We start from the raw sequence: 12,476 nt of genomic DNA on the forward strand, positions 1-12,476 counted from the left end.
TCATCCCCGGCCAGTAGGAGACGGGGCTGGAGGAGGGAGATGGGCTTTGGAGTCTTTCCCCTGGGGCCGGGGGCTGAGCCGCGCCGGCAATCTCAGGCTTGGCTGATCGTGGGAATGGAGCTGGGATTCGCACGGGGCTGAGAGATCGGGACTCGCGCCCAACGGGATTGAGCCAAAGGCAGACATCTCCAGCCACTGGATTCAAGGCTGGGATCCCTCTGGCTTGGGGGAGTGCGGGGGGGCGGGGAGGGAGAGACCGTGGGAAGAGTAGTGGGCTTCTGGGGGGGACCTACAGGGCCCCCAGGAGTGGCCTCTCGGTGGATCCTTGGCTGGATTGGGACTGAGACTAGGCTGGGACTCGGAGCTTCGGTGCTTTAGTGCCTTGTGGAAACTCAGCTTTGACTCCCAGAATCCCCTTGCCAGCATGTTTTAAGAGGGGAGCACTTCAACTCCCAGAATTCCCCAGCCAGCATGGGGGGAATCCTGGGAGTTGCAGTCCCCCGTGCTTAAAATAGTACTGCAATTGGTGAATGAGGTTGGGCCATCACAGAGTAGCTGTGTCAGTCACCAATCAGAAGGCAACTCCAAAGCCCATGATGCTGGGCTGCCTCAGCCTTTCCAATCCACGCCCCTGGTAGAAACTGCCACTCGAGGATTGCACAGCACGGAGGCCCACTGGAGCCCTCCTTTCCCTGTCAATCAAGGAATCTCTGTTCCTGTGGCTGGATTAGACTGGAACTCCATAAATGCCCCAATTCATGACTTTTCTTAGAGCAGTGTTTCTCAACCTTGGAAGCTTGAAGATGGGTGGACTTCAACTCCCAGAATCCCCCAGCCAGCAGCGCTGGCTGGGGGATTCTGGGAGTTGAAGTTCACCCATCTTCAAGCTTCCAAAGTTGAGAAACACTGCCTTAGAGCAACTCGGAGAGAAGATGGTACCAGTCATGGCAGTTCCTTCTTTGGGGAAGTCCTTGACTTTGGGGGTCTTGGGGGGGGGGTTCTTTTCTTAGCCAGTTTTTTGGGGAACCACCCGGGAGCAAGAAGCTGGGTGATGCAAAGCAGATCTGGGTTCAGATCCTGCTCAGCCTGGGAGATAGACAGGAATCTTATCTTTAATTCGGCCAAGAGGAATGGATCAATCGCGGAGACAAATCCATCAGTAATCGGGAAGATGCCACAATTGTCTTGCTTCCTTCATCAAATGCTGGTCATATTTGGCTTAGTGGAGAAACCAAACCGGGTTTCCACTAGGTGCGTTCCAGGCACAGGCCCATTTTGCGTCAGTCTGTTGCACAAAAAAAAAAAATCACCTTGAATATGCACATACACACATATATCCGTAGAGGAGCATACACCTGCAACATCTCCAGCTATGCGGTCAACAGTCCTCCTGGCTGAGGACGCTGGGAGTTGTAGTGCGATGGCATTGGGATTGGGAAGGCTGAAAAGGGAGATGGGGAAGACCTGGAGACCAGCTTGGCGGGAAGATGGATGGGATTCAAGGGAGGAGATGAGTTAAGCTGTTTAACAAAAAAGGGGAAATCAATTTGTGTTTTCAATTGTGGATTATTTTTTTTAATGCAAAAAGACAAAAATTGTGTATGTGTTTTAAACTGGATTTTTGCGGGGGTTTTTTAATACAAAAAGATGGAACCGTGTGTTAAGATTTTTTTTTTTTAATGCAAAAGGATGAAACTTTTAAATTGAAATTTTTGTGGCTATTTTAATGCAAAAAAAGGGAATAGTGTGCACCTGGCTGGGGCTCGGAGGGAGGTGTCCCTCTGACCGAACTTTGCCCGCCAGGTTTTCGGGTGCCACACCAGCCAAGAGCCCAGGGTAGGAGTGGGGGGGGGTGGCAGTTGCTATTAGGGAAGCCCAGGTTCCGCGGGAGGTCCCTGTTCCGCAGATAGACGGGTGTGAGTCCCTGCTCATGAGATGGGGCCCGCAAGGGCAGTTGGGCCTGTTGATTACGTACCTATCGCCCAACTGCGTATCAGCGGCCCTGCTCAGGCTGCTCGACGTCCTATCAGGGCTGGTGGTGGAGTTTCCCAGACTTACTGTGCTGGGGGACTTCAATCTACCTTCTCTGGGTGGGGTGTCAGGAGCGGCCCGGGAAGTCATGGCTTCCATGGCAGCCATGGATCTGACTCAGATAATTCAGGGCCCGATCCATGTGGGGGGACACACGCCCGATCTTGTTTTTATCTCAGAACAGTGGCGTGCGGAACTCGGTGGGCGAATGCCAGTCATTTACCCCCTGTCATGGACCGATCACTATCTCCTCCGGCTGGGCTTCCACTATGCCACCCCCCCTCCACCGCTGGGATGCGAGACCGACCACCTGGTTCCACCCCAGGCACCTGTGGACCCTGAGCGGTTCCAGATGGAGCTTGGGCCGATACCTATCTCTCTTTCCCACGCCGCGGTCGAGGCCCTGGTGGATGCCTGGGAATGGGGCCCTCAACCGTGTCGTGCCTTTGCGGCCTCTGATCCGGCACAGATCCCGGTTGGCCCCTTGCTTCACTGAGGGAGCTCCGGGAGATGAGAGGCCTAGAGAGCTGTTGGAGGTCCAGTCGTTCAAATCTGATCGCGTTCAGTTAAGATCCTTTACAAGGTCTTATCTAGTGGATATGGAGGCGGCAAAGTGCTCTTACTTCTCTGCCCTTGTCGCATCCACAGATAATCGCCCAGCCGCCCTGTTTAGGGTGTCACACTCCCTTCTGAATCGGGGAGCGGGGGATGACCCTTTCCGGGGCGGGCCGAGGAGTATACTCAGCATCTGCTGTACAAGATCGCTCAGATTCGGGACGGTTTGGACTCTGACTGGGCAGAGTCGGACGGGGGGGGGGGGGGGAGACGACGGGTCTTGTCATTTGGGAGGAGTTCGATCCTGTGACCCCCGAGGAAGTGGACAGGATCATGGGGAAGCTGAGTGCTACCACATGTTTGCTAGACCCGTGTCCCTCCTGGCTTGTTTATGCAGCCCGGGAGGTTACGCGTGACTGGATCTGGGCAGTGATTACTGCATCCTTGGGTGAGGGTAGCTTCCCCGCCACCTTGAAGGAGACAGTGGTGAGGCCCCTCCTCAAGAAACCTGCCCTGGATTCAGCCATTTTGAACAACTTTCGTCCTGTCTCCAACCTTCGCTTTATTGCAAAGGTTGTTGAGATGGTGGTGGCACAGCAGTTCCCGTTGGCCCTGGAGGAAACAGAGTACCTTGATCCATACCAGTCGGGTTTCAGGCCTGGATACAGCACGGAGATGGCATTGGTTGTGCTGGTGGATGATCTATGGAGGGCCCGGGACAAGGGGTATTCCTCTGTCTTGGTCCTATTAGATCTCTCGGCGGCCTTCGATACCATCGACCATGGTATCCTGCTGTGACGCCTCAAGGGGTTGGGGGTGGGGGGCACTGTTCTCCGGTGGTTCTCCTCCTACCTCTCGGGGCGCTCACAGGCAGTGTTGGACGGGGGGACAGAGATCGGCCCCGAGGCCCCTCACTTGTGGGGTGCCCCAGGGGTTGGTCCTCTCTCCTCTTCTGTTCAACATCTATATGAAGCTGCTGGGGGAGGTCATCCATGGTTTCGGGTGAGGTATCATCAGTATGCTGATGATACCCAACTTTTTATATCCACCCGAACCAGCCCAGTGATGCCCTCGACGTAATGTCCCGGTGCCTGGAGGCGGTACGGACTTGGATGGGGAGAAACAGGCTGCGGCTCCACACTGCCAAGACCGAGTGGCTGTGGGTACCGGCATCTCGGCTCGAACAAGATATTCCATCTCTGGCTATAGGGGGTGAAGTGTTACACCCTGTAGATAGGGCGCGTAACCTGGGCGTCCTCCTGGATTCACAGTTAAATTTGGAAGATCATGTTATGACGGTGATCAGGGGGGCATTTGCTCTGGTTCGCCTGGTACGCCAGTTGCACCCTTATTTGGACCGAGATGCCCTACCCACGGTCACTCATGCGCTCGTCACCTCCCGTATTGACCACTGCAACGCTCTCTACATGGGGCTGCCCGTGAGGACCACTCGGAGGCTTCAGCTGGTGCAAAATGCGGCCGCGCGGGTTGTGATGGGAGTGTCCTGACAGTCCCATGTTACACCTCTCCTGTGCGACCTGCATTGGTTGCGGGTTGCCCTCCGGGTGAGATTCAAGGTGCTGGTGATCACCTATAAAGCCCTACATGGCTTAGGCCCAGGATATTTGGCGGACCATCTATGGCCAGCGACAGCTCCCCATCGCCCGGTGCACTCTCTCAGGGCGCCATCGGCCAGACAATGTCGGCTGGCGACCCCCAGGGAGCGGGCCTTCTCTGTAGGCGCACCCACCCTTTGGAATCAACTCCCTCTGGAGCTCCGGCTGGCCCCCGACCTTCGCTCCTTCCGCCGTGGGCTAAAAACGTGGCTATTTTACTTAGCTGCCCTAGACTGATGGTGTTTTTAATAGAATTTAATGGGGTTTTATTGGATTTTTTGCCAATTTATTATGGACTTCGTTTTTAGCGGTCTGTTTGTTTTTGTTTATTGTTGTGAGCCGCCCTGAGTCCTGTGGAGATAGGGCGGCATATAAGTCCAATTAAATAAATAAAAATAAATAAAATAAATTAAACTCATTTTTTTTTAAATGAGAAAAAAGAAAATTGTTTGGGTTTTTCATGCAAAAGGACTGTGTTTTAAATGGAATTTTGTGGGTTTTTTAAATGTAAAAGTTTTGTTATTATTTTTGGTGGGGTTTTTAATGTGTAAAAAGAGGAATTTGCGTTGAGTTAAACTCAGGATTTTTTGCTGTATGTTTTAATGCAAAAATAGAAAATTGTGTGTGCGCATGTGTTAAAACTGGAATTTTGTGGGCGTTCTTTAAATGGCAAAACAGGAAATGGTACCTTAAAAGGTGGATTTTAATGTCGTACACAATCTCTGTTTGTGAGTTGGACAGCTCTATAAATCCATTCAATTAATAAGTAAGAATAAACTCAGTTTCCTTTCTGACAATGGAATTCCTCAGTTTCTTTGTCCATCACAGAGACTCTGCTTGGCAAGCAACAGGTTGGGCAAGGATTGTGTGTTTTTGTGTGTTTCTCTGATTTTGGGCAGATCTTCGGATGTGGTTATCAGACCATCAAGGGACATTGAGCAAAGAGGCCAATAAGATCATTAGAGGTAGTCCTCAACTTACAGCACTTCGTTTTGTTCGATGTTACAATGACATTTTTTCACACTTACAACTGTCCCAGAATCCCTGTGGTCACCTGATTGACATTTAGAGGTTTAGCAACAGCTCTTGTTTATTACAGTTGTAGTCTCCCAGGGTCACCTGATTCCCTTTTTGTGACTGTCTGACAAGCAGGAAGCCAGATTCACTTAATGACCAGGTTTTGCAACATAACTGCAGTGATTCACTTAACAACTGTGGTGAGAAAAGTCATAAAATGGGGCAAAATTCACTTAACAAATATCTCGCTTAGCCATCCGTTGTGTCGCTAAGTTGAGGAATACATTGCCTAATCAACAAAAACGCCAATGACACGCCGAGTTGTTTAAAAAAAACCCCATGTTTTTATTTTCAGTGTCACAAAAATCGAGAAATTTATGCTGCAAGAACTGATGTCCCCATCCCCAAATTGGAGCCAAAAAAACCCCCACCCCCCAAACATCTCCGCTTTCTCATGCGTACCGAAACACCGTCGTGTTAATAATTTGTCACACATACGTAAGCGACAGGATCCGGTCACTAATCGAGTTTAAAAAAAAAGAAAGAGAGAAAGAGAGAAAAATTCTCCATTTTGCAAATCTTTTACAATCCAAAGGAGATCTTGCTAAAAAAAGGACTCCATCAAAAAGGACCTATGTTGAGAATCACAAATCCCATGGTGCTCCCGAGGGAAGGGGTGGTGGTGGGAGGGCTGCGCGGGGGATGGGAATAGAAAGGGACCTCTTTTCTGGGTGCGTATTGAGAAGGGGACAAGATCTTCCCCAAATAAGAGGTGGGAGACCCGCAATTGTTACCCTACACAACTGTTGTATTCTTCACATCTGGGGTGGGAGTGGGGATTGCGGTGAAGCAGATTTGGGGGGCCTGTACGCCTCCCCCAGGCCCCGAAATGTAGTTAGAAACGATGCACCGTTTTGCGGGACAAGCTTGGTTCAAAAACACTTCTTGAAATTTGGGGTGTCGAAAGGGGTGGTGTGTGTTTATGGGGCCATGGCCGGCTTCGGCATCCCGGACAGCCCCCCGCTTTCTCTGGCGAGGCACCTGTAAGGCTGGAAGAAAACCAGGTGCGGCTGTGAGTGTCCAGGCCTGATCCAAAGCCAGTGGCCCTATTTCTAAAGGGTGGGTCGAAGAGTGGCAGGCAAAGGTAAGCAGGGGCTTTGGGGTACTGTACGGGTTGGGGGTGTTTCTATGAAAGATGGGAGGGGGATTTCAGGACCCCAAAGAGGGTCCCAGCTTGCTGGCTTGCCCACCAGTGCAGCTGTTTTCTAAGAGGTAGTTTTGAGAACTGATGACGGTGGAGGACGATGGTAGCAGTTGGGTGGGTGGGCTGCAGGGGGAGGAGCCACAGAAAGGTGGGGAAGGGGCTGGAAGGGGAAGGGAGGTCTCCTTGGGCTACTACACTGACATTGTGGGGAGTGGAGAATGGAGTGCCCCCCCCCCCCAGGTTCAAGAAGGTGTGAAGGAGGAACAGCGATGTTCTGGAGAACTTCGTCCAGGAGGAAGAGATGGAGACATCTCCCAGAAGAATTGTCACCTTGAACTCTAAGCTATGGGGAACCCTTCCTTCCTCCCCTCTGGTTCACGGAACTGAGCTGGTCCATCTTGGCTCTTGGCCTGACCCACTGGCTCAGCCCCCCTCAATCTCAGCAGATCCCTGCCAATTCTTTTGATGATGCCCTTGATGGCCAGGAGACTGAAGAACCAAGATGAACCAGCTCTGGGTCAGAAGCACCACCCAAAGGGTTACTGCCACCCCCATCCTGAAACTATGGGCGTTGTGAGTCGAATGACGCATTGGGGTGGGAAGACAAGCTGGGAGGAAAAGGAGCAGAACATGGAGGAACGATGGTGTTGGCTGCATCTTCCAGAGTTTGAGAAGGTCCTGGTTGAGGACGTATTCAGGGAGCTGTGGAAGCGGGGATGGGTCCTGCGGGAGGCGGAGTTGCCCCGTCGGCTGGAGGAGGAGGAGGCGGCGGCTGAGGATCTGAGAAGAGACACCAAAGATAGAATTAAGGTGGTCATCTGGAAAGAGAGCTCTGATCTTCAAGTTGGGTTCTTGAGAAGCTTGAGGGAAGATGTGACATCTGGCACGGCTTAAATTCTGCACTTACATTCGGTAGGAGATGGGTTGGAAACCACCTCTGAACATTGTCAACATGAAGGTTGGCCCTAAAAATGGGGACCCAGTTTCAGGAGGACCCATCGTTGAAGGCCTCCAACCAGAGATGGATGGATCAGGTTCATTTGGGGAAGGGTGGACAATGGCCATGGGACGGTTGGTAATGCGCAAGGAAGTGGAACTTATTATTTATTTAGAAAAATTATTTGCTGAATTCCATCAAAATGGAGTTGGCAGTTGGGGAATGGCATGTGAGGAAGCCAGGGGAACTTCCTGCCACTGGATGGAAGATTTTTAAGAGGCTGGCTTCAGATTCAAAGTCAAGGGCTATTATCGGAAGGATATGGAGAGCAACGGGGCTGAAAAAATTAGACAACCATTTGTCCGGAATGTTACGGGTAATCTTTGATTTACGACCCATAACCAAGCCCAACGTTTCTGTTGCTAAGCGAGACAAATGACTCATATTGATAACGGTCGCAGTGTCCCAGGGTCACATGATCCCCCTTTTTGCGACCCTCTGACTGGCAAAGTCAATGGGGAAGCCAAACCATAATGATTCACTTCACAAACGCAGCAAGAAGAGTTGTCACACGGGGCGAAATGCACTGAACAAAGGTCTTGCTTAGCAACAAAAATGTCAAGCTCAGTTGTGGTCGTAAGTCGAGGACCAGCTGTAAATTTAATAAATAAAATGAAAGGAGGCCTCTGAAAGTCTGGGAGGAAGGAAACCTGCCAAAAGAGAGACGGGGGCCAACCGGAAGACTTACACAAGCCGTTTGGAGAGGCCAGTTGTCCCCGGGGCCCAATGATGTTTCCTGTCCCAGATGGAGGGATGTTGGTGCTGGTGGCCGATGGGGCGTTGGTGGTTCCAGTTGGCATGATACGGCCTGGCAGGGGCTGTCCGGGCATCATGGAGCCCTGTCCGAGGATTGGACCTGTAGGGGAGGAAGATAACAGTGAAGGTGGAGATGGAGGGTGGTGGCCCTTGGAGGCCATCCTTGAACCTCTGGAACATCTCTCTGTTTATGTCTCCACTCATCCCTCCATCCACCCACTATCCATCTTCTCGTCTTCTTCATTCATTTCTTCCTCCTCCTCCTCCATCCATCCATCTATTTTCTAGTCTTCATCCATTTCCTCCCCCTCGTCCTCCCCATCCATCCATCCATCCATCCATCCATCCATCTTCTGATCCTTTTCATCCATTTCCTCCTCCTCCTCCTTTCTCCATCCCATCACCCTCTTGGCCCCCACCAGATGAGACAGGGACACAAAATGGAACCTCCCAAATAACACAAAATATCGCACACTTAAGGGCCACCCAAGCATGATGGTTCAGGTCTATTCCAGCCAACTCTATGATCCTGTGAACAGGTCGGGACGGAAGGGCCAGGTCCCTCGAACTTCTGACCATGCTCTCCAGGAGAACATCTCTACGGTCCCTTCCAACTCTTACACAGAAGTATATTCTGTGAGCCAGTCAGGACCGCAGGGTCAGGTCCTCCAAGCTTCTGACCATGTTCTCCTGAAATCTTGAGAAGATCTCCACGGTTCTTCTCTATGCCATGATTCTGTAAGCAAGACAGGACCAGGTCCTCTAAGTTTCTGACCATATTCTCTAGGAATCATGAGAAGATCTCCACGGTCCCTTCCAACACCATGATTCTGTGAGCAAGTCAGGACCGAAGGAACAGGTCCTTCAGCTTCCAACCATCCAGGAATCATGGAAGTTATGATCCATCATCTTGAGGAACATCTCAAGTCAGATGTATGGCCCATGGCTTCTATGTCTAGTAAAAGAAAAGAAGCCCTGCAGCTCGTGTTCAGGTCTGGCTTGGTCAAACCCTTACAAGAAGAAGCTCTTTTGGGTGGTGCCCATATCACGTGACTCCTCCAGCCAAGGAAGCGTAGCACAAATCCGTTAAGTCCTCCTGAGATAATCCAAGTTAAGTAGATAAGGTACACGGAACAAAACAAACTGAGTTACTGAGTGCTGGTTCAAACACTCACTAAAAACCTGTTAGTGGGACAGTTTTATTAGTATTCCATTAGTATCCTATTAGCACTACTTATTTTCCTCATTAAAAAAAAAACGGACATAAAGTCATAAACGTTGGCTGGTGTCTGGGAGATGCATCAGCAAAAATTCCAAGGTGATGGACATTCCTTGGTCCCAGGCTGACGGGGATGGGGTCTACAAGGTATCCCAGATCCTGGGATCCTTGTCCTTCAGGGGTGGAAGAGACCACAAAACCCAGCAAATTAATCTCAGAGCTGATATGTACAAGTTCAGCAGTGGTTGCACCACTTAGTAAGCACTTAGTAAGTTCTAAAGCTTTCTTTCATTTTAAACATCTCTGCCCCATTCTTAGTCTATCATCGCAATGTTCTGTAGAACATTTGTATACCCCAGTGCTCAAGGCAAAGTGCCATTCATCCGTCTATCCATCCATCTTTCCATATTCCCCCACCCTTTCATCCATTTTCATCCATCTCTCCAGCCATCCATTCCCCACCCTTCCATCTCTCTCTCTCCCCCTCCCTCCCTTTCCATCCATCTCTCCATTCCCAATCCTTTGGTGTCTCCGTACATCTCTCTGTCCATCTACCTGTCTGGTCATCCATGGATGAATGGACTGGAGTGGAGAGAGGGAGGAACAGAGAGAAAGAGAAAGAGGAGAGGAGAGGAGATGGAGGGAGAGGAGAGACGGAGGGGGAGAGAAAGAGGAGAAAGGAGGGGGAGATGGGAGAGAGAGAGACAAAGAAATAGGGAAGAGAAGAGAGGGAGAGAGAGGAGAAAGGAGGGACAGGGAGGGGAGAGTGGAAAAAGGAAAGGGAGGGAGAGAGGGGAAGATCAGTGTTTCTCAACATGACAGCTAGAGAATTCTGGGAGTTGGAGTCCTCCCCTCTTAAAGCATGCTGGATGGGGGATTCTGGGAGTTGAAGTCCACCCATCTCCAAGTTGTGGAGGCTGAGAAAAACCCTGCCCCCCCAGATAGTTGACTTACAATGGTCCATTTAGTGACTGTTCAAAGTTAAAATAGCACTTGGGACCAGTTTTCAACCTTAGAACTCTCGGTTACATGAAGAACATTCAGAAGCTTGGCAACTGACTCGTATTTATGATGGTTGCAGTGTCCCGGGGTGTGTGTGTTGTGTTGTGTGATCTCCTTTTTGCAACCTTCTGACAAACGGAACAGGGGAGCCAGATTGGTTTCACAACCATGTTACCGACTTAACAACTGCAGGGGTTCAGTTAATGAAGGGGGCAAGAAACTCCTTGAAGAAATGTCTTCCTTAGCAGCAGAAATGTGGCTGCTCCACTGTGGACGTTAAGACGAGGACTGCCTATATTTAAGCTGCCTTTTAAGCCATCGGTGAGGAGAAAAAAAAATCTTATTTTTTTTCCCCGGTTGCTCTACTTTTGCAAGAAACAGCACACAACGTTAAAGTGCTTTTTAAAAGCCTTTTTCTGTCTTTTGTGTGTGTGTGTGTGTGTGTGTGTGTGTGTGTGTATATCTCTGGGGGAAATAAAAGCAGAGAAAAAAACCCCAGATTTTTGTTTCGTTGCAAACATCTACGTGCAAAAACTCTCCATTACTAAGGGGTGGGGGAATGGCTTCCCGCTAACCAGGATTTCCCCGCAGTAGCTGAGATGCAACGACAGGTTAAAGGCAAGCGAGATGCGGGGGGGGGGGGGAGAGAGAATGAGGAAAGAAGGGAAAAAACAGAAAGAGAGAGAGAGAGAGAGAGAGAGAAGGACATTTGGTGGAGGAGAAAGAGGAGAGGATGGGCGGGGGGGGGAAGGCAGAATGGCTGGAGCAGAATAAACAGGGAAGCATGACCTACATACAGGAAGGGAGGCTGAAAGAAAAACACGCACGCACGCAGGCAGGCAGACGCACAAATGCACAGCCGAGCACAAACGGCAGCTGTTTGGAGGGGGGTGGGGGTGAGAGAAAGGCATGGTTCATTAGACAGGAGGCGGTTAGTGGCGCCTTCCTTCCTCCTTCCTTCCTTCCTCCCTCCCCTTATATATCTCCTTCCTTCCATCCTCTTTCTCTATCTCCTTCCATCCATTTTACCTCCTTCCTTCCTTCATATACCTCCTTTCTTCCATCCATCCACCCACCCACCCACCGATCCATCCATCCGTCATACCTACTTCCTTCCTTCCTTCCTCTATTCCCCTCTATCTCCTTCCATATATCCACCATACTTCCATCCCTCATACATCTCCAACCTTCTTTCTTTTTTCCTTCCATTCATCCTCTCCCATATCTCCTTCTTCCCTCTAGCCCACTCCACCCACCGATCCAGCCTCCCTCCCTCCCTATATCTCCTTCCTTTCTTGCTTCCTTCCATCCTTCATACAGTTGCTGCCATTCATTTTTCCTTCCATTCATCTTTCCCTACATATCTCCCTCCTTCCTTCCTTCCTTCCTTCCTTCCTTCCTCCCTCCCTCCCTCCCTCCCTCCCCTCCGTCCTTCTATTTCTGAACACAATCCAACAGGTAGAGAAGCCTCATCTTCCAATATCCAAATAGCCGCAGTGCCTTCTTTCCAGATTCCAAAGGTTGGAGACCTTCACTCCCGAATGTCCTCTCCGAACTGGAAAATCCCCCGGCGCTAATCCTGCCCTGGGTTGAAACCTGTTTTCACCGCAGAGGGATTTTTACCGTTCTTGCTTTCTGAGTTTGAAAAGGCCATTTTTGCACATCCGGGCGTGTTAAAAAGAAGGTTTCAAGAAGCTTTTGGAGCAAAACTTTTAGGGAGGCCCCACCAGGAACTGAAAGCCCTGGCTCTAACAAAACGTGGAGGAAGAGGAAGAGGAGGAGGAGGAAGGTCGGCAGGTTTGGCTTCCCAAACATCAATTGCAGTCCACCGTTCCTGTTGCGCTCCGAACACAACACAGTGGGTTGTTACGCACTGATGACGTTACCCAGTTGGGTCATGAAACATCTGCAAGAAAACCCAGTCCTCCTCTTCCTCCTCCTTGCCCTGATGACATTCCCTAGTTGGGTCATGAGACGTCTGCAAGGAAACCACCCAGCTCAGAGGGCACCCAGGACGCCCCCCCCCCCCCAAGGAGTATTAATGTAAAGGGGAAATGATGCTACCAGGATTGATTCTTC

At 50.5% G+C, this 12,476-nt stretch overlaps 1 protein-coding gene across 2 annotated transcripts in view; it reads right to left on the minus strand.

The window, feature by feature from the left end:
* Positions 1-5,540: 5,540 nt before the first annotated feature.
* The window catches only part of SMARCC1 (SWI/SNF related BAF chromatin remodeling complex subunit C1), a 72,516-nt gene continuing 65,580 nt past the window's right edge, over positions 5,541-12,476 (minus strand). For both annotated transcript variants that reach the window (XM_034430531.3, XM_087894278.1), the window contains 2 exons: positions 8,109-8,276; positions 5,541-7,203 (listed from right to left, as the gene is read on the minus strand). In XM_034430531.3, coding sequence (XP_034286422.2) covers positions 7,118-7,203; positions 8,109-8,276 — 254 coding nt within the window. In that variant the 3' untranslated portion in view covers positions 5,541-7,117. The remainder of the gene's footprint in view (positions 7,204-8,108; positions 8,277-12,476) is intronic.

This window comes from Pantherophis guttatus, chromosome 4 (genome assembly GCF_059756535.1).
Source record: "Pantherophis guttatus breed Tessera chromosome 4, ASM5975653v1, whole genome shotgun sequence".
Lineage (NCBI taxonomy): Eukaryota > Metazoa > Chordata > Lepidosauria > Squamata > Colubridae > Pantherophis > Pantherophis guttatus.